Source organism: Papilio polytes, unplaced genomic scaffold (genome assembly GCF_000836215.1).
Source record: "Papilio polytes unplaced genomic scaffold, Ppol_1.0 DF824493.1, whole genome shotgun sequence".
In the NCBI taxonomy this organism is placed as follows: Eukaryota; Metazoa; Arthropoda; class Insecta; order Lepidoptera; family Papilionidae; genus Papilio; species Papilio polytes.
In genome coordinates, this window is record NW_013524711.1 from 135592 (window position 1) to 158452 (window position 22861).

The 22861-nt window shown below is 35.9% G+C and overlaps 2 protein-coding genes across 2 annotated transcripts; both read right to left on the reverse strand.

Annotated features, from left to right (window-relative positions):
• Positions 1-1956: 1956 nt before the first annotated feature.
• On the reverse strand, positions 1957-7861 carry LOC106099392 (mitochondrial ribosome-associated GTPase 2). Its single transcript, XM_013277966.1, has 6 exons — positions 7559-7861; positions 7240-7366; positions 5908-6035; positions 4378-4564; positions 3548-3634; positions 1957-2285 (listed from the first exon to the last, which is right to left on the reverse strand). The coding sequence occupies exons 1-6, from the start codon at positions 7823-7825 to the stop codon at positions 1987-1989; spliced, it is 1095 nt and encodes a 364-aa protein (XP_013133420.1). The 5' UTR covers positions 7826-7861; the 3' UTR covers positions 1957-1986.
• A 302-nt stretch (positions 7862-8163) lies between these two features.
• On the reverse strand, positions 8164-21940 carry LOC106111199 (zinc finger protein 675-like). The gene is made up of 15 exons (XM_013293252.1): positions 21733-21940; positions 21386-21496; positions 20785-20985; positions 19362-19506; positions 17766-17893; positions 16765-16893; positions 16033-16121; positions 14230-14352; positions 12884-12991; positions 12235-12361; positions 11351-11433; positions 10811-10928; positions 10036-10140; positions 8829-8975; positions 8164-8354 (listed from the first exon to the last, which is right to left on the reverse strand). Exons 1-15 carry the CDS (start codon positions 21853-21855, stop codon positions 8205-8207), a joined length of 1887 nt encoding a protein of 628 aa, XP_013148706.1. The 5' UTR covers positions 21856-21940; the 3' UTR covers positions 8164-8204.
• Positions 21941-22861: the final 921 nt, after the last annotated feature.

A 22861-nucleotide genomic window follows, 5' to 3' on the forward strand; every position in this document is an offset into this window, starting at 1 on the left:
TCACTCAGTGTTAATCATTAGATCATTCCCTTTTACAGTACAATGTTCGATTCTTAACGATAATTCGCTAGAATTATCTGTTATCTAGATTATTTTATTAGTCATTCCTTCACCCGTTCACTCATCCATTCAAAAGTCCCTTTTACGATCATTCACTTACTCAATCATTCCTTCTTATGATCATTCTCTAATTTCTTTCCCTGACCAGATCATTCACGCACTCTTCACTCACTCTTATGATGGTTTACTCAATCATTCATTTATCTAATGATTCACTCCATCATTATGTCCTATGACCATACACTCATTCAATCACATCCTCATGATCATTCACTTAATCAATTATTTTTATGAATTTGCCAAAATAGCAAAGCGAAAAAGAAGAGAAAAATTTCTCAATTATTGATCATTCACTAAATTATTTCCTCTTACGATTTAAAAAATTGAAAATTTCTTTCCAGATGAAAGTACAGCCGAAGAAGAGTAAGAGAGGTAAAAAGAACGAGATGCCACACATTTTGCCACCGCAAGTGATGCCAACGTGAATGACACCACACATTTATGACACCGTTTCGAGTAAAACAATAAAAAATGCTTGTTTTGTATTTTTTAATTCCAGAGAAAGTATTAAAATAGACTGATAGTTATAACGTCAATTATTGATCTGAATGTATTTGATAAGAAAAATAAAAATAATTCTTTTTACACGATTTTTTTTATTTATATGAACCTTCAAACCTATCGTTTTTATAAAGAACATTGCTCGAACTTCGCCCGCGTGAATTTAAAAAAATAATAAAAAAACAGCCTATGTCACTCACTGATAAAATAATTTTCTAAATAAGCCCAGTAGTTTTTGAGTTATTCCAATACATATAAAAATATAACTCTCTCCTCTTTATTGCCCCGCCATAATTTCTGAAATTCAAAGTCAATTGACAATTTTATATTAAAATCGCTTAAACATGTTTTTTTACCTTATCCAATAGACTTTGTTTACCTTTTTTTTTCCTTATCTATGTTCAATTTACGGTATTTAAAAAGAAAAATCGTGCATTTAAAGGTTAAAAAGGTATACATATCGATAATAACTAATGTAGTGAAATGTAAAGTTTTTTTTATTTAATTGAAATGTGCTTCCGGGTAATTTTGACACCTCTGTAACTTCGTTATTGATAAAGATAAAAAGAAATTTTAAACATCAATAGATATACCGGAATTCGTTATATAGTCAAAATACATTTTAATTATATCTAGTTGTTTACAAACGACAGCTAATTGAAATTTTCACTTTTTTACTTCTGTCTTTTGAGGCACTTCCACTTCCAGCGCTCTGTTAAAAAAATTGAAATTTTCATAAAAAAGGCAAAACTCGTGATTTATCTATAAAGAGGAAAGATTTGTATTTTTGCATTTTATATGTAGTGAAATAACTCAAAAACTACTGGAGCGAAATCAAAACTTCTACACTTATAAAGCTACGTCATCAGTGAGTAACGTAGGCTTTATTTTTAACGAGCTGTTGCCCGCGACTTCGTCCGCGTGGTATTAGAAAACATACGAACTATATAAATTACAAAAAGCTACGTATCCCGGGAACCGGACTTTTCTTGAGGATGAAGCTTATCCCATGTGTACTCCACACTTTGTTTTATATCTGTGACAAATTAAAATAAGATATGTTGAACCGTTGCAGAATGATCGAGTAAACATTAAAAAACTAAATTAATGTATCCCACGGGAACCGTAACTATTCCCGGGATAAAAAGTAGCCTATGTGTGCTTCCAGACTATGTTCTAAACCTGTGCCAAATTTCATGGAGATCCGTTCAGACGTTTAAGTTACAAACATCCATCTAAACTTTCGCATTTATAATATTCGTAAGATTTCAGGTGACAGAGGTCATAAGTAACAGCTAGTTTTTGACACCAGTAAGACTAGGAAAATAAAACTCATTTTACTTATTTATTTATTTATTTAACAATCTACATATTATTATCATACATATTTCTAATAGATTTTAATAACTCATTAACATTTTGTCCAGTTTTTGCTGAAATTCCTAACAATTTCTCGGGCCTTCTCTTCAAGTCTTTGTACATCTTCTGTCCTGACTCCAAGTCCATCTTGTTGAGGACGAGCAGACTGGGCCTGGAGGCCAGCTCGGCGCTGTACTGCCGGACCTCATGCTGCAGGGTCAGGAGCTGCTGAAGAGCATCCGATGCCCCATCTAATAAGTAAATCAGACCTCGACATCTCTCTAAATGTTGAAGGAATTGGATACCTGAGGAGAAAATTTTAAAAAAAGCTTTATTTCAATCCTTTCTCCTTTATGTACAATCAGGGAATTTGTCGGTGATCCTTAATAACTACAATTGTTTAAATTTTTTAATACGACGCGGAACAAAAGTTATTTCTTATTATTTTGACCGACTTCCCAAAAGAAGGAGGTACTCAATTCGTCTGTATGCTTTTTTTTTATTTTTTTTATGTGTGTTACGGCATAACTCCGCCGCTAGTGCGCCGATTTTGATAATTCTTTTTTTATCCGAAAGGTAATGCTTGCAGGTGGGTCTAATTTTTTTGTTTGATTTTTCTTATTAGTTATTTGTAAGAGTCGAAGTATTCTTTGTAATGAACAAGGCAATATTTGTAAGTAAAACACCGCGGATTTCCGCGATTGTACAATAAAAGTAAGGGAAGTGAATTTGGGGATGGGACGTCTTTGATAAAGACAACGCAAGCTAATGCGGTTGCAGGCAATGGCTTCGCTATTTTGGCGATTTCGCGGTGTCGCTTAAGTACCTTATCATATAACAAAAAATTGTTAATCATAACATAGAAGGATTTGTTAATATTAGTAGTTTATCTATAATTTTATAAAAAGAAATGATTTGGTTTTTGTATTTTTATATGTATTGAAATAACACAAAAACTACTGGGCCCATTTTAAAAATTCTTTCACCGTCCGAAAGGTAATTTATCTATACTATAATAAAGCGTAAACACACTTCTTTGTTGCCTAAGATGTCAGCAATTACAGCCAATCTTTAAATAATTCTACTTTTAATAACGCTTTAGGCTATACATTTTAACGCCATTAAACTTAGGGGGTAAATATTTTGGATAAAAACCCTAATGTGGGAAAGAGACCATAAGTTGATGCCAACATCAAGGAAGCAAGATTGTCAAGGTCTGTAATGTCATGTCATTTTGACATTTACTATTGATTATTTCACAAATGTATACAATAAAACAAAATTTTGATGATTTCATGCGGATGAAGCCGCACAAGAACAGCTAGTGCTATATACAGTCATAAGGGGAATTTAAATCATACTAATATTATAAATGTGAAAGTTTAGATGGATGTTTGTTAGAGTGTAGTCTAAACTACTGAACGGATTTCGATGAAATTTGGTATTACGTAGAGGATAGTCTGGAAGAACGGTGTCGCGGGCGAAAGCTAGTACAAACATACATAAAAACAAACTTTTCATAGAAAAACATTATCCTCTGTCGTTTAAAAGTATATAAGGTACTTACCTAATCCATAGTTCTTATGTGATCCGGGAATGAGGCCGGGCAAGTCTGCGATAGCCACTTGCTCGTAGTCGTCATATAAAACCATACCTGGACACGTGAAATATAGAAAAAAAAATATTTCTAACACTGTAAAAAATGGCAACTATGATTTCTTTTCGTCAAAAAATATTATTAGATTTTTGGTAATCTATACTTCTATACTATTATAAAACGTAAACACACTTCTTTGTTGCCTAAGATGTTAGCAATTACAACATGTTTTTGAATAATTCTTCTTTTAATAAAAAGCCCTACACTTACGTCACGCTTTAAGCTATATATTTTCACGCTATTAAACTTAGAAGTAAATATTTTAGATAAAAACCCTAATATGGGAAAGAGACTTTAAGTTGCTGCCAACATCAAGGAAGCAAGGTTTGTCATGTCATGTCATTTTGCTATTGATAATTTGACAAATGTGAACAATAAAATGATTTTTTTATAATTGTATGCGGATGAAGTCGCGTGGGAACAGCTTGTTTACTAATATTTCCTTTAACTATTCCAACTAAGCTGTAGGTTTTTGCTAGGATATGGTTCACGACAATCGAATAGCGGGATTATTAATCATTTTTCCCAAAAGAAGGAGGTACTCAATTCGTCTATATGTTTTTTTTTATTTTTTTATATGTGTTACGGCATAACTCCACCGCTAGTGGACCGATTTTGATAATTCTTTTTTTATCCGAAAGGTAATGCTTGCAGGTGGGTCCCATTTTTGTTTGATTTTTGGAGTCTAAGACTACGACGTAGTTAAATAGTTTTTGTCGTTAAAATTCAAGAAAACCCACCAATATGCGGTTGTTTGGTAGTGAAGGGGTAGGGCGCGACGGCGGGGCGCGCCCTGCTGACGGCTCGCAGCAGCGTGCTCTTGCCGGCGTTGGGGAAGCCCACGAGCCCCACGTGGGCCATGGAGCGCACCTCCAGCGAGTACACGCACGTCTCCCCCGCCGCGCCCAGCTCCGCGATATCCGGCGCCTACCAGTTTTTATTTGTTTTTATAATATAAGGTAGCAAACTCGCAAGCGGCCTGAATCCACTGAAATGTAAAGCGACCGCTGCCCATAAACATCCGCAATTGCAGCGCTGCCTACCCTACATTGACGGAGGAGACGCACATAAAGAGGACATTTCCCCTTCCTATGCATCTCCACCGTCAAATCCTCTTTTCCTTTCCATCCTTTCCTCTTAAGAAACGGGTGAAAAGGGAATAATTCTATAATAATAAATATAATAAAAAAGCCCGATACTTACGTCACGCTTAAGGTTACATACTTTCACGCTGTAAAAGTTAGGAAGTAAATAATTGGGATAAAACCGTCATGCGGGAAAGGGATAAAATCTACAAGCTGACAACATCAAAGAAGCCCGGTTATTTTTGTTATAATTTGTTAATGAAGCCGCATTAGAATATCTAGTAAGTACTATTGGGGAAAATGTCGGTGGTACAAAGAGCATACGCATTGAGACGCGGAAATAATTTGGATGTAGGTTTTAAAAAGATTGTTTCGTGGTACACGGGTAATTACTTTTTAACATCGTTTACTTCGAAGAAAGAGGAAAGAGGCGGTTATTTCTACTTGCTAAGACACAGACAATTTTTTATAAATGATACACTGCGTATTTCCGCAACTGTACATTCCAATTGAATTCTTACTTAAAATACTATAAGCCCATCAGAATAACAATGAACTTTTTATGTGTGAATATTTGTGAACAAAGTGTCAAAACAGCGATAAATGAAAGTACTTGGTCTCTGTGGGTGTTTCCCGTTGATAAACACACAAATTTATTTACCCAATTAGAATTCCATCAACAATCAATTTAACAGTGGTAGTGCCCGCTTTAACATGTTAGCACTGCAGGGCTCGCCCCCAATACCACGACCACACAGACAGGCGTCAAATGGAAGCAATTCTGTGTACAGTCTGATGAGTGTGCCGGAGGCCTAATTTTAGTCCCTTTCCCTTTCCATCTTTTTCTTAAGAGGAAAGGATGGGAAGGAAAAGTGGATTTGACAATTGAGGAGATACATAGGAAGAGGAAATGTCCTCTTTATGTGCGTCTCCTCCGTCAATGAAGGGTAGGCAACGCATCTGCAATTGCGGATGTTTATGGGCAGCGGTCGCTTTCCATTTCGGTGGATTCAGGTGGCCGCTTGCGAGTTTGCCACCTTGTATTATAAAAAAAAAACAATCAACCAGCAATCGACTCAACAGAAAAGCAGCCATTAATTGTTGAACTTATCCAACGGGAAACACAAGTCTGCCTACCCTTCTAAGTTACAAGCATTATATTCTTAGCTGTTACTGGTAAGTTACTTGTTGTGTAGAAGTAAGGAAGAACTTGTTCCCCCTGCCCCCCGCGCCGCCGCGCGCAGCCACAAACATCGTCCCCTCCAACTCCAGGTCACCAAGCACACGACCTTGAGGGTCTTTTACTATAGTACCTGGATGGAAACAAATCTCATCAGCACTTGAGATCGGAGACTACCTCATACATATAAAATAAAAAAAAATAAAATAAAATAACATTTAATCTTATCACCACTACAACACAATTTGGAATAAGAGAAAAAAAAACACACACACACAACAAAGTAATAAAAAAAAATAAAATAATAATAAACACGTAATTAACAGGACAAACAAAACAATTGAAATGTGTATGCAGTGCTGACCGGATTGGGTCCTCGCTCAGCAATAAATGCTGGATGCTTCTGATCGAAGCACCCGGAGCTGATCTTCCGCGAGAACCCTTGGGATCATCCACACGTCATTAGCAGCGGTGGACGGGCAGAAATATCAATTTACATACATTTGAGATAATTATGTGAAAGAACAATTCGTAATTACATAAGTATGTTACCAAAGATAAGAGAAAATAGAATATAAATTGTATACATAATGACAGCACATAGGTTAAAAGGTCACAGCTAACGATTAAGATTTATGCATACCATATTAACTAGTCTAAATTAGGGAAAAAAAAATTGAACTTAAAATCTTAAAAAACAAAAGTAGAGAAAAAAAAAAATTAAGGTTAGTTATAATTGAATATTTTTCCATAAGTTTAACGTTTTCTATCTTACTAATATTATAAATGCAAAAATTTATATGGTTCTGTGGCGACAATTTCGCACTGATTTCTATCCTAGCACTATTGGCAGTTACAGTTTGAATCTTAATATAAGCATTGACAATTATTGACGGCATGGTTTCTCTCTGTTGATAATTATTAGAGACTGTATATTGTACCTTTCTATAATATGAGAAATATGCTCAACAAGAAATCAAGTGCCCTTTATTTACACTTAAACATTGGTGACATTCATACCAATGTCCCACAGATCGATGTTTGGATTTCGGTTTATCATAGAAGTAAAGTCTGTAATCACACAGTCATCTTGTTTTTTTAATCACATGTGGATAGAGTTGCAGGAAGCTAGCCATAATAATATTATAAATGTAAAAGTCTAGATGAATGGATGTTTGTTAAAGTTTGTAGCCTAAATGGCTGTAGGGATCTCGATGAAATTTGGTATAGATGTAGAGGATAGTCTGGAAGATGAATAGGCTATTCACTTTTGTTTTTTTTTAACTCCACTCGAACGGAGCCGCGGGCCAAAGCTAGTCTTATATAAACATACTTACCTAAGGGTACTGGTATGACTACATGTTGTGCGTTCTTCCCTGTACAGTCCTTATTGTCTCCACGACCACCATGTTTAGCTTGCACCACAGATCTGCAGTGGTTTAAACTCTTTACTGTGTGTGATGCCTGGAAATAGACATATTATATTATAATAAGGACCTTTTAAAGGAGAAATTCTACATAAGGTTTTGATTTTCCTGATTAAGAAAGATTAGTTTATGTTAATTCAGCCGAATTCACTATTTTTAAGTATCCTATGCAACATAAAACACACTTCGATCGATCCGTCCATCAATTCTTGTTTGTGTATTTTCGTACCTGAAATATAACATGTCCGCCATGACCGCCGTCTCCGCCGTCAGGTCCCGCGTGCTCCTTGCACCAGGCACTTAAGAAAGATATACAACCATCGCCACCATTCCCTCCGACTGCTCGGACTCTGCACGAGTCCACGTAATATTGTACATACTGCCTGTTGGATTTTGGCTTCAAACTACGCAACGCTTTTGGAGTATAATCCGTATAAGTGCGTATCGTTTGTGTGTAACTTATTTTCAAAGTTTTTAATAAATTGATTAGTCTCATTTTTTATTACAGGTTATATTTTCATTGTTTACTATTTTTGAGAAATGTCAATGTCAATTGTTTTGACAGTTTGACTTTTGTTTTTTTTTTATTTAGAAACAAATAAAAGTATAGGAATATTCATCTTTTCGAAGTGATTTTTTATTTAAGATAAAATTGTTTTATAATGTTACTCATTAATTACTTGTATCTTTGTCAATAATAAAAAAAGTCTATTTTACTGTGTACAAATTTTGCTTCTCGCTTAATTGTATCTCCTCGTACGAAAGAATAATTATAATTATAGACGTGATAAAAAAAAATCCGTTTGACCTCTTACATTTAAAAAAACAACATTGCAGTATTAAAATTTTATGGTTTTAATTAAATTGAATACAAATTAACTTGTTAACGTTTCGTTTGCTTGCTGAGGGATATCATCAGTCGTGAGTGGCCACATTGCACTCGTGTCAGTATTCTCTGTGGCGAGTGGCGCTAGTGTCGCTGTGGTCACCGTTTGCGATACTTCATTCGTTTTACTCCTTCCAGCCTGTAATAAACACATTTATTACTGGAATCCAAACACATTAAATACAACTTTTTAAACCGTCTCTATGTACCTTTGTCCCCACGGAATTCTCTGAAAGTATTTCGTAGAGATTTTAAAAAGCATGGTCATAAAGTGCGTACGAAAGAATGTAAGGTAAATGCACCACTTATTGACCATAACCGTAACCTTAATCATAACGTTGCTATACTTTCAATTGTTAATTGTTATAGTAAAAATGCAGAAAGCCTCACGTAGACATATCACTGCATACCTTGGCTGACACCGACATCAAAGTAATAATAATTGTACAATATAGACATAACACTTACAATAAGGGAGGTTTAATATTTTGAAGGAATTATTTCGTTACTTTATAGTGTACTGTTTTTTTGAGAATATTTTGTTTTTGTTATCTTAGGTAGGGCATTGCCCCAATGCCCCCCCCAGTTATGGTGTGTGTGTGTGTATGTGTACCGCGTGTGCAGGTGCTGGTGCGGGGTGGTGGCGGCGCGCGTGGTTGTGCAGCGCGGCGGGGTAGCCGAAGGCGGCGGGGCAGCGCGCGCAGCGCAGCGGCCGCTCCCCGCTGTGCGCGCGCAGGTGCCCCGCCAGCGCTGACTTACTCTGCCACACAAAATACACTAAATTACTAATATATGCCAAAGTTTAGTTGAATAGATAAAGATATAGATTTAGCAGTGGCAGTGCCCGCTTTACAATCTTTGCCCTGCAGGGCCAGCTCGCCCCGTGTAATACTACGACCACACAAAAAAACAGGCGTGAAATGGAAGCAATTCCGTGTTTCGTCTGATGAGTGTGGTGTCGGAGGCTTCATTTAAGTCCATTTCTCTTTACCACGGAAGGGGAAGTGTATTTGACAGTGGAGGAGATGCACAGGAAGGGGAAATGTTCTTTTTATGTGCGTCTACTCCTCCGTCAGATAAGAGTAGGCAACGCATCTGCAATTGCGGATGTCTATGGGCAGCGGTCGCTTCGCCATTTCGGCGGATTCAGGTGGCCGCTTGCTGGTTTGCCACCTTGTTATAAAAAAAAAGATAGTCATACATGTAGGTTAGGGTTGTAACAGAGCAGTGGGGCGGCGCGGTGGCAAGCGCAAGCGATCCCGTGGCCAAGAGGGAACGAAGGGATTTAGTGAGGTATGCCCCCCACTATGGGGGGAGAGTCCCACATAACTCTCGTGTCTGCCCAGAGGCATGGAGTATGCGGAACGCATTCCCGTTCGAAAAAAAAGGTTTGTAACAGAGGCTATTTTAACGGAAGCGGATGCGAAGGGGAAGGGCAGCACCTCTACAGAAGCGGAGGTTAACGGAAACGGAAACGCAGGAAAATAATAAAACATTTATTGCGATTTAGTAAAGAAATAAAAATTAAGATTGGTACTTATAATTACAAGATATAATTTATTATGTAAATATAATGTATGACAATTATGGTATAGTTAGTTGACTTTATCTAGAAGGAAGGTAAATGTACTAATTATTGATTAGAGGTGATGTGTGTGTGCAAAAAGTAAGGTAAATGCACCAATTATTGACTGGAGGTAATGTGCATGCTAAGAGTAAGGTAAATGCACCAATTATTGACTGGAGGTAATGTGCATGCTAAGAGTAAGGTAAATGCACCAATTATTGCCCAGTGTCAATGTGTGTAGTGTGTGTCTGACCGTGTACGCCTTCCCGCAGAGATGGCAGACGTGGTCGCGGCGCGCGCGCACGTCGCGGTGCACCATGCGCTTGTGCGTGCGCAGTACGGGGCGCGACGAGCACGCCTGATACATACATTTTTACCGTACTATTTATAGAGGAAGAATTTTATTAATTTTGGGCCTGTCCCACCCTATTGTAAAATAATAAAATGTGATGGTAATATCGGATTTTGTTACCTAATGACAGTGACGTCTTTTTTAAGCTAACTGAGTCTCTATCTGCTAGTGGTGGGACAGGCACTTAATCTTACGAATATTATAAATGCGAAAGTTTAGACATGTTTGTTAGTTTGTATCCTAAACTGCTGGGATCTCGATGATTATCATACATGTAGATACATGGGCTACTTTTTTTAATTCATTCCACGAGGATAGTCGTGGGCGGAACCTAGTAGACAATAAATAACAAGTATCTCACTTTTACTAATATGATAAATGAGAATTTGTAGATAGATAGATGTTTGTTACTACTTATCTCCAGAAGGGCTCCATAGATCTTGATGAAATTTGACAAAGATGTAGAACATAGTCTGGAAGAGGACATAAACCAACATTTTTTTTTTAAACGCGAAATCACAGACAATAGCTAGTAAAACAAGTTAGTGATATTTCCCATTTCTCTTGAATGTTATTTGTATGTGGAAGGCGGATTGAATTGTGGTATTAGGGAAAGCCTACGTCCAGAGAGTAGGCTGATGGTGATGGGAATGATGATGATGAAATGAATACATACAAAGTTACATCCACTTTCGGTACATTTGACAGGCGTTGTTTTGAGATGCACCGCCACGTGGTGCTCCTCCAGCCGCTTGCGCTTCACGAACTTCTTGTCGCACTGTCCACACGCGTACCTGTACCATACTATACCTTTTACCTAATACAAACTTAGCACACAGAAGACATAGTAACAAAATTATTTCACCGGTACTTTCTCTGAAAGATACTATTGTTAAATTTAATGCAGTCTCGTGTGTGTCTACAAAATATAATATTTAAATCTATACTAATATTATAAGAAAGATTTGGATTTTTGTATGTATTGAAATAACTTCAAAACTACTGGGCGGATTTTGACAATTCTTACATCGTTAGAAAGGTAATTAATCTGTGAGTGACATAGGCTATATATTTTATTGATTTCAAGCGGACAAAGTCGCAAGCAACAGCTAGTATTATATTGACATGCGATTTTAAAAATCTATCAAAGATTACGTGAAGAGTTAGTTTTTAAATTGAAGTTTTGTGAAAGTCAAGAAGTAGAAAGAATACTCACTTAAGTCTCGCAGGATCTACATGCTTGAGGCTGTACAGCATATGCTGTTTGTACGACATCTCGTTCTTGAAACTTAAATCACACTGAAATAACATTTTTTGCAATTTCACACCTATACAATTTTATAAACAGAAAACATATGTATTTTTGTATGTATTGAATTAACTTAAATTTACTGGATTTTAGAATTATTACACCATTAAAAAGCTATAGTATCACTGTAATAGGCTGTATTTTTACTATTTTTTTATATCACGCAGGCGAAGTCGCGTGCAACATCTAGTCAAAAATATACACAATATCAATGGCTCAGGTGTTATTAGTTTGTAATTTGGAAATCCTAGTTTCGAATTCATATTAGGAATTGTCTTATTCATTCAGCAACGGTTCCACATATCATAGTTTGGAGTACACATGGGATAAGCTTGATCCCAGAGAAATGCCCGGTTCCCGAGGGATACGTAGCTCTATGTTATTCATATAGTTCGTATGTTCTCTAATACCACACGGACGAAGTCGCGGACTACAGCAGGTATATGTATATCTCTATACTATTATACAAAAGCGTAAACACACACTTCTTTGTTGCCTAACATGTCAGCAATTACAACATATTTTCGAATAATTCTTTTTTTTAATAAAAGCCCTACACTAACGTCACACTTTAGGCTATATATTTTTACGCCATTAAACTTGGGGTAAATATATTGGATAAAATCCCTTATGTGGGAAAGAGACCATAAGTTGCTGCCAACATGAAGAAAGAAAGATTGCTAAGGTTTATAATGTCAAGTCATTTTGACATTTGCTATTAATAATTTGACATAGTTTACTGCGGATGAAGCCACACGTGAACAGCTAGTATATATATATAATAGACGTACAGTATGACAGTAAATGCTGGAGTGCGGGTCGTGCGTGGCGCGGTGCAGCTCCATAGCGCGCTTGAAGAGGAACCGCTTGTCGCATTGCGGATGCGGACAACGGAACTCCTTCTGTCCGCTGTGGATACTACAACGATATCCACTTCTCATATATACACAGTCAAAAATATATAGCACAGGACACTTCATTTGACAATTTTTTTATATAATTAAAGATAAAAATACATCCTTAAATCTGTACTAATGTTATTAAGAAGGATTTGTATTTATGGTATTTTGTATGTATTGAAATATTTCAACCACTGGGCCGGTTTTAAATTTTCTTTAACCGTCACAAAGGTCTTACTAACATTATAAATGCGAAAGTTTGGATGGATGTTTATTAGAATTTGTAGACTAAACAGCTGAACGGATCTCAATGAAATTTGACATAGACGTAGGTAGTCTTTAAGAACACTAAATTACTTACTTTTGTTTTTTTTTTAATTCACACGGACGGAGTCGCGCGCGAAAGCTAGTACTGAACACAATAGTTCGTGGCATAGAATATCAGCGATCTCAGTATATTTTTGAATAATGCTCTCTTTGATTAGCCCTATACTTAGAATTTACTAAACAAAATAACCAGTGTAATAAGGTCTGTACTCACAAGAGATGGTTCTTCAAAGCGCTTCGATCCACAAAGGTCTTGTCGCACTGGTCGCATTTCACACGCTCCGAGTGCTGTTTCATATGTAGACGGAGTTTGTTTAACGTGCTATATTAAAAATGGTAAAATTGTTGATAAATACACTATAGATATATAATCTATAGATAGTGTTTTATTGAAAAAACATCTAATTAAAGGTTGTTATTAAAAATGTCATTTTGTATTGTACATGTCAACACTTAGGACGTTTACCCTAATGAAAGGGTTCTACACATATTTTTTAGCTTTTTTTGCTCCGGATAAGGTATCTAATTGGAATTACTGAAAATTGGTATGGATGTTAGTTATTAATTTCCAAAACAGCTTAACGGATCAATTTTTTTTTAAATCTGCGCAGATGAAGTCGCGGGTAAAACAAATATAACTTTTTACAAATATAATAAATGCGAAAGTTTAGATGGATGTTTGTAGCCTAAACTGCTGAATGGATTTTAATGCAATTTGGTACAGATGTAGAGGATATTTTTTTACTAATATCGCTATAGCTAGTTAACTAAACTTGTGCTTAAGCCAATGCCTTCCCTTTCAAATACCTTTAACAGGAAGAAAACTAACACATAGGCTACTTTTGGACAGACTTCCCAAAACGAGGTACTCAATTCGTATGTATGTTTTTTTTAATAGGGAATATGCAAGTATTTTTTTTTTCTTTAAACGATCCTACTTGTTACAAAATAACCAGAATAAAAAAATTAACTCGAAAATATTCAACCATTGAGCTAAAAATAATAAAATAAAATTACGATCATTTTCGTGCGACTAAAACGCGACCGGAGTTGTCATGAGACACGTGACGTCAATCGTCTTATTCCATTCATAAAATACGCTTAGATGGCACTTCGATGTAAAAAACAACAAAGCTTCTCAAGGTCAAAAAGTAAAAAATGGATTAATTTTTATGATTCCTGGTACAAATAAGTGGTATTTAATAATTCTATTCATTAATTTTTAATTTTAAAGTAGGTTTTGATATCGTGTTTACAGTAAAATACTTCAAGAGTGTATTTCTATATGAACTAATGTAAATGAACTGTGTATTGTCAACACAGCGACGCCATATTAGATAAGCCACTTGCTTCGACCAATAGTGTGCGTTTTGGAACTTAGTGGGGACATTTTAAGACACTTTAATGATTAAATTTGGCCACTAAATCACATTATATTAAAAAGTCATTACAGGTAAGTTTGGTACAATTTGTCGTCATATGCATATTGGCTATTGCACGCGGACGGATACAAGTAAAAGGTATTGTGTGAGTGTAACTATGTGAGAATGGTGTACTAACGGGAAGTGGTGTGCGCAGAGCGAGCAGTGGTGCGTGGGGCTGGCGGCGCGGTGCGCGCGCGACACGTGGTCCGCCGCCACGCTGGCGCGGGAGCAGCGCGCGCCGCACAAAGCGCACCGCCATCTGCAGCCACCGACACACGCACGCACTGTACCTCAGTCACAGTACTCTTGGGTAGTACACGTAAATGTACTAAAAAGTAATGTCACTGGCCACTGTACTAAAAGTAACGTTACCGAACTTCTGTTAATCGGACATTTAGTACTTTTAGTACACTACACAATATCGGTGTTCGATTGTTTGATTTGATTTAGTCTTGGGCTTAATCGGACATCTGCAAGTGCACACCGTAGTAGTACAATTGGGAAAACGTAATAGTACACACTTTTAGTACCTTTAGTACTTCAGATTTGTAAGAACACAATACATGAATAGAATATAACAAGGGTTATATATTACTTCACATCAAATTTAAACAGGTTCGAACATATGTTATTAGCAAAAATAAATTTAGTTGTGAATAATTGCATCCATTTTTGATTCTCATTATCGAAGGTGGATGCTTTAATCTGGCAAATATTCAATCAAATCATACAACGAAGAGGCGAACACCGATATCGTGTAGTGTACTAAAAGTACTAAATGTCCGATTAACAGAAGCCGTTGGGTAACGTTACTTTTAGTACAGTGCCGAGTAACATTACTGTTTAGTACATCGTACGTGTACTACCCAAGACCTTCGATATTGAGAATCAAAAATTTATTTTCGCTAATAACACATGTTTGACCCTGCTTAAAATTGGATATGAAGTAATATATAACCCTCGTTATATTCTATTCATGTATTGTGTTCTCACAAATCAGAAGTACTAAAAGTGTGTACTAGTACGTTTTCCCAATTGTACTAGTACGGTGCGCACTTGCAGATGTCCGATTAAGCCCAAGACTAATTGACAGTGGTAGTGCCCGCTTTAACATAGCACTGCAGGCCGGCACCCCAGTAATACCACGACCACACAGACAGGCGTCAAATGGAAGCAATTCCGTGTACAGTCTGATGAGTGTGGTGCCGGAGGTCTAATTTTAGTCCCTTTTTTTACCACCCTTTTCTTATAAGGAAAGGGGAAATGGATTTGACGGTGGAGATGTATAGAAAGGGGAAGTATCCTCTTTATGTTCGTCTCCTCTGTCAGATAAGGGTAGGCAACGTTGAAATAGCGGATGTCTATGGGCAGTCGCTTCGCCATTTTGGCGGATTTAGGTGGCCGCTCGCTCGTTTGCCATGTTATGTTATAAAAAAAATACAGTAGAACCTCGATCACTTAAACCACTTTAGTGGTATATTTTTCAACTATCAAAAAGTAGGTTTAAAAATAAAATTATGCATGTAATTAACCTTATATACTTAGAAATACCAATATGTATAATTACGTGATTTTGTTTATAATTTACTAGCTGTTTCCGCGCGGCTTCATCCGCATGAAATTATGAAAAGTATATTTTATTGTTTACATTTGTCAAATTATCAATAGCAAATGTCAAAATGACATGACATGACAAACCTTTGCCATTTTACTTTCTTGATGTTGGCAGCAACTTATGGTCTCTTTCCCACATTAGAGTTTTTATCCAAAATTTACCCCTAAGTTTAATGACGTGAAAATTTATAGCCTAAAGAGTGACGGAAGTGTAGGGATTTTTATTAAATAAGGAATTATTCAAAAATATGGTGTAATTGCTGACATCTTAGGCAACAAAGAAGTGTGTTTACGCTTTATTATAATAGTATAAACAAATACTCACTTGACTTGATGTCTCTTCTTATGCGCGGCGAGTGCGGACGCTTGCTTGCAACGAATTTTGCAAACATCACATACTTCCGGACCATATTCCTATAGAAATGTGCAATTAACTAGCTGTTCCCGTGTGGCTTGACCCGTATTCAATTATAAAAAAACTTTATTTTACTGTTTATATTTGTCAATTTCAATTGCTAATGTCAAATTTACCGTTGACAGATCTGGATTAAATTTGTCGTATATTTAGAGCATAGACTGGAAGAACACATAGGCTACTTATTTTTTTTTATAATATAAGATGGCAAACGAGCAAGCGACCACCTGAATCCACCGAAATGGAAAGCGACCGCTGCCCATAAAAATCCGCAATTGCAGCGCTGCCTACCCTTCATTGATGGAGACGCACATAAAGAGGACATTTCCCCTTCCTATGCGTCATCTCTAACGTCAAATCCACTTTTCCTGCCCATCCTTTCCTCTTAAGTAAAGGATGGAAAGGGAAAGGGACTAAAATTAGGCCTGAGACACCACACTCATCAGACTGTAGGCGGAATTGCTTCCACTTCACGCCTGTTTTCTGTGGTCGTGGTATTGGGGGCGAGCCCTACAGTGCGAAGATGTTAAAGCGGGCACTACCACTGTTAAAAGCTGTTGGAATCGCGGGCTAAAACTAGTTTAAAGAATAAAATAAAGTTTTCATATGAGAAGCTACAAAAGAACGTAATATATTTCTTACTGGATCATGTTTTTTCATATGGTTATCCAATTTAAATTTATGATTGAATCCGAGAACGCAATCGTAACAACGGTAAAGCATCTTCTTGAAGGAGTCACTTTCTAACGCTTTCTGACGTTCTTCTTCCACCTACAGAAGAGAACTTCGCTTCAAATCTTACCCTAATTAAAGTCTTTGTCTTTCAAAGACTCAAATTGAAAGAAATTTATATCGATAGCTTTCGCCCGCGAATCCGTTCGCGTGTAATTAAAAAAATGAAAGTGAGTAGCCTATGTGTTCTTCCAGACTATCCTCTACATCTATACCAAATTTCATCGAAATCCGTTCAGCCAATTAAGCTACAAACTCTAACAAACATCCATCCATCTAAACTTTCGCATTTATATTAGTATGAAGTATTTTTATGTTAATCTTACTAATATTATAAATACGAAAGTATATACGTATGTTAGTTTGTATCCTAAACTGCTGAACGGATCTCGATTGTCATACATGTATAATCTGGAACAAAGTCTACTAATTTTTTTAATTCCACGCAGAGTCAGGGGCGAAAGCTAGTCTTACAAATATAAATGCAAAATTTTAGATGGATTTTAGAGTTTGTAGCCTAAACTGCTGAACAGATCTGGATAAAATCTGGAAGAACACATAGGCTACTAATTTTTTTTAATTCTACACGAAGTCGCGGGCTAAAGCTAGTCTTACAAATATAAATGCAAAAGTTTAGATGGATTTTAGAATTTGTAGCCTAAACTGCTGAACAGATCTGGATGAAATCTGGAAGAACACATAGGCTACTAAATTTTTTTAATTCTACACGAAGTCGCGGGCTAAAGCTAGTAACACCATAACGGAGAAAGTTTGAATGTATGACTTTTAAGCCAAGACCACTGACCAGATCTGGATGAAATTTAGCTTAAATAACCATAGTCTGGATATAAAGGCTACCTAATTCCACGCGGAGTCGCAGACGAAAGCTAGTCTATATGTTAGTTACTAACCTCTTCCCATGTTAAAACAACAAGTTGCATATATTCGTTGTCGGCCATATTGAGTTTTTTCAGAGTTTTTACAGAATGCATCGTATATCGCGTTATTTGACCGCGACTCATATCTTTGTCCTCTAAATCTGGTAAAAAGATAGGAGGAAAGAATGGACAAATCACTGACAGTAAATAGATAGGTTACCATTTGTATATCTTACTTCTTACTAATATTACAAATGCGAAAGTTTAGATGAACGGATCTCCATGAAATTTGGCACAGGTTTAGAGCATAGTCTGGAAGAACACATAGGCTACTTTTTATCCCGGGAATAGTTACGGTTCCCGTGGGATTCATTAATTTAGTTTTTTAATGTTCACTCGATCATTCTGCAACGGTTCAAAATATCTTATTGAAATTTGTCACAGATATAAAACAAAGTCTGGAGTACACATGGGATAAGCTTCATCCCCGAGAAATGTCCAGTTCCCGGGATACGTAGCTTTTTGTAATTTATATAGTTCGTATGTTTTCTAATACCACGGAGACGAAGTCGCGGGCAACAGGTCGTAGTAATATAATAAAGAGGAAAGATTTGTTTTTTTCAATTTTTGCATATGACGGAAATGATTTCTAGGCAATGGGAACGGCAATAGAAAACATTGTTTTCGTACCTTGCTTATTGCGAATTTGGAATTCCACACAATTTCTAGGATATGTGTATTTAATAATATTTGAAACATTTTACACAATACCCTACACCTAGACAAAGTATACAATTCCTAGTTATCCCACATTTACGGTAACATAACTATTAGACAACTTATTGAATTGATACTGTCGCTTTTAACTCAGAGCAACACTTCTCGTCAAGACTCAAGTTGCGCGCCAATCTCTCCATACTTCTAGTGACATTGACAGCTGTCAGCTAGGGACGTGACGTTTATGCAGATAATCTAGAGTTGCGCCAACTCTATAGCACGGTACTAATTTTATTACTAACATAAGTTACTAATCTTACTAATATTATAAATGCGAAAGTTTAGATGGATGTTTGTTAAGAGTTTGTAGCCTAAACTACTGAACGGATCTGGATGAAATTGGCATACATGTAGAGGATAGTCTGCAAGAACACATAGGCTACTTTTTTTAACTCAACGCGAACGGAATCGCGCGAGAAAGCTAGTATTGAAATAACTCAAAAATTATTAGGTAGATTATAAAAATATCACTATTAGAAAGGTAACTTATCTGTAACATAATAGTTTACTATTTTTTAATTTCAAGCGGACAAAGTCGCGAGCAACAGCTAGTAAGAAATATATAACAGACACGATTTTTATTTGTTATTTACATTCTTTGTCAATGTCTATGTTACTCAGACAAATTACCTTTCTAATGGTGAAAGAATTTTTAAAATCAGCCGAGTACTTTTTGAATTATTTCAATACATACAAAAATACAAATCTTCCCTCTTTATAATAGTATAGATAAAAGTTTATTACATAAAAAACATAAAACGCAATATTTCTATTAATTTAGTTAGACATCTTGTTCAATTGAATTTACAAATGAAAAAAATTACTACAAAAAAACAATGCAAAGTATATTACCTTTAGTTTGTTTTCTTTCTGTCTTAGTTTTAGTCTTTTTAGTGTTATTTGTTGCTTTTTTCGTTGTTTTTTTCTTCTTTTTTAATGGCTCTTCATCTGTGATATTAAAGTTTTCTTTTGACATGAATGGATCTGTCAAATCGGTCTGAAAAATGTGAAAATTAATTTTTAAGTCATACAAAAGCTTCTTACGACATGTTATGCGACGAAATGTTGGGGACATAAACCAGAAAGTGTTAAGATTGAATGTGGATGGCTACAAAGGTAGAGGAAGACCGAAGAAAGTATGGATGGATTGTGTGAAAGAGGATATGCTTAAGAAAGGAGTGTATTCAGATATGACGGCTGATAGAGATGTATGGAGCAGCACATACTCTGCCGACCCTCCATAAGAGAAAAGGGGATGATTACAAAAGCTTCCAGTGCAGCGTGGTTGACTATGGCCTAGTCACCCTAACTTAGGGTAGGCTCCGATCCCTTTGGTGGAGACGTATAGTAAGCCGGTGATGATGATGATGATGATGACAAAAGCTTTTTTTTATATAATAAAAGGGGGCAAACGAGCGGCGAGATCACCGAGGTGGTCAACCACACCCATAGATATCCGCTACACCTGAGGAACTACAGATGCGTTGCCGGCCTTTGAAGAAATGATAGACTCTCTTCTTGAAGGACCCTAAGTCGTATTGGTTTGGAAATACCGCTACTGTGCGAGGCATAAAGTTCCGCGAAAACTGCACGATTTATCCATACTGTTACAAAAAAATAGAAACAAATGTAGTAGTGGGGGGTTAGTTTTATAAAAGACTTTGCAAGGAGTGAGGCAGCTCCCAGTCTCAGTCGCTAACAAGCTCTCTAGCCGTCAGTAGCTCAGTACATTGCTAGTCATTACCACGGAACATTAGATATCTTTTACGTAGTTACCTTAGTTTTTTTTTTATAATCTACTGTGGTAGTGCCCGCTTTAACATCTTAGCACTGCAGGGCCAGCACGTCCGGTGTAATACCACGACCACACAGAAGACAGCCGTGAAATGGAAGAAATACCGTGTTTTATCTGATGAGTGTGGTGCCGGAAGCCTAATTTAAATCCTTTCTTCTTTACCACCCTTTTCTTATAAGGAGAGAATGGGAAAAGGAAGTGAAGGGGAAACATCCTCTGTATGTGCATCTCTTCCTCTGTCGAATAAGGGCAACGCATCTGTAATTGCGGATGTCTATGGGCAGCGTGAATACGTATTGATTAGGGTAACGCGTACCATCTTACGACCAAATCTTCACTCTCAGTCGGTGGGATCGTGGTCAAGCGCTAGCTTAAAAACTTAAAATAAAAAAAAGCGTTTGCTTCGTTCGTTTTAGCGGTTTCCGGTGGCCGCTTGAACTTTTATCACCTTATGTTATAAAAAAAAATACAGAAACTAACCATATCCATATATTCTTCATTATTAAATGTTGCATTTAGTTGAAAATCCTCAACATTTTGTGAATTTTCAAGTTTAACAAAAGTCATTGGTTCAACCTCTGTATCCATTGTATCCATTAATGGATTCTCAATGTTGATATTTAATGGATCTATTTGATGGATTGATAATCTTGTTAGGGGTGTTAAATCCGTTGAAGTCATCTGGAAAATGTTTGTTTGTGGCATAAATCTTACTAATATTATAAATGTGAAAGTTTAGATGGATGTATGGACATTCGTTAGAATTTGTAGTCTAAACGGCTCAAAGGATTTAGATGAAATTTGGTATTGTAGAGTATGGAAGAACACATAGGCTACATACTTTTTTTTTAATACCACGCAGACGAAGTCGCGGGAAAGCTAGTAATTTTATAAATAGCAACTTCCATGTGAAAAACAAAATATATTGTATGTTAGTAAGTGATAATGTAGCTTTTTAATGGTGAAAGAATTTTTTAAATCAACCAAGTAGTTTTTGAGTAACTATAAAACATATAAAAATACAAACATTAGTATGATTACAGTGAAGTAGAAAAAAAAATAATGACCAGCAACAACTTACCAAATGATCAAATAGTGTATTATGTGCTTTTTTAACTTGCTGTCGAAATGTAGCCATTTTGCGAACATTCGCTGTGCACTCCCAACACAAGAGACATGCACTTATATGATTCTGGAATATAGATCAAAATTACGAGAAATAAATTGATTTTATAAACAAACTCGACAAAGATTAGATGCCGTGCAAAAACAATAGAGAAGACTGGCTGGTATCCCGAGATTCAAACAAATTGGAACACGATGTATTCGAGGAAAAAAAGGTAGCGTTCTCTGATGTGACCAAAATACAGGAATCTATCTATATTATTTTATTTAGTATGTCATTCATAATAAGCAGAAAATACTCACTTTTTCAAGGAGATCAGAGTAAAATTTCAAATACATCGCATCTGCTATTGCAGTTAACTTTCTATCCATACTTAAACAGCCCTCACATATACCTCCATACCGTGTATTTATATTAGAATTCATTGTTGTTTAATTCAATTAAAAGCTTTATTCTCGATTTACAAGTTTTTTTGATAAAACTTTTACTTTGACTGACATTTCCTTTGAGTTTTCTTTTTTGACATTTGTTTAATGTCAAAGATCACGTTTCGATGTACGCAAATATTTATTAAATTGATGCGCAAATTAAAAATTCTCGATTGTTTCCTTTTAAAACAAAAAAATTATCTTCTTGGATGTAATATAATTTATGTTATAAAACGTATTTTAATAAAAGTAGTCTTCTGTTTTATGATTATCACAACTTCCAGCTAGATTTGAATACCAAAAAAAGTTAATTGGAGTTACTTTTATTTAACACTTTAAAAACGATAGTGTAAAATATTTCGACACAAATGATTTCCTTTAAAATATAGACAGACGGCCAGATTAAAAATACTAGCAAATTACTTTAAAACACACAATCTAAACTCCAACGTCTGAGCCTGCCTGAGTCACTTCTTGCAAAGTGTTTTACAAAGTTTTGTAATTCCAACAATTCCTTCCGTTTCCTAATATTTTCCTAACATTATTGTTATTTTAAATAAAGATTAATAGTATTGATAAAGTAGCGAAGATTAACAAATAACTTTTTAGAATACAGTATATATCAAAATGGTTGAAAAACTAACAATTGGTAGTGCCGTTTTCAAATAATACATTTGTTATCCCAGTTAAAATCTGGAATATTTTCAAACCAAAATTTTAATATTTCTGGCCTGGGGACATCTCGGTTTTATTACTGTCTTTAGCTTAAATGTGTGCAAATACATTAACTCTTTGCTTATGTACTTCAAATATGTACCTTCTTTAGTATTTTTTCTGCCTTCCTAATCTGTATTACAAAAATTACATACGTCTTATGTCAATAAAACGAGCATTTTTATTAAAAGTTTTTATTTATTCACATACATGTAGTAAGTACTTATAAATTGTACAAACAAATTATTCATTCATATCGACATCTTATAAATAAATAGCACATCACTAT

Coding starts and splice junctions, on each gene's coding strand:
- LOC106099392 (XM_013277966.1), bottom strand. CDS start 7,825: ATGAGACTAATCAATTTATTAAAAACTTTGAAAATAAGTTACACACAA. Junction 7,367..7,558: donor GCGGACATGTTATATTTCAG/GTACGAAAATAC, acceptor GTCTATTTCCAG/GCATCACACACAGTAAAGAG. Junction 3,635..4,377: donor TACCAAACAACCGCATATTG/GTGGGTTTTCTT, acceptor TCACGTGTCCAG/GTATGGTTTTATATGACGAC.
- LOC106111199 (XM_013293252.1), bottom strand. CDS start 21,855: ATGAATTCTAATATAAATACACGGTATGGAGGTATATGTGAGGGCTGT. Junction 10,929..11,350: donor GTAGATCCTGCGAGACTTAA/GTGAGTATTCTT, acceptor AGTATGGTACAG/GTACGCGTGTGGACAGTGCG. Junction 8,355..8,828: donor CACCAGCACCTGCACACGCG/GTACACATACAC, acceptor TGTTTATTACAG/GCTGGAAGGAGTAAAACGAA.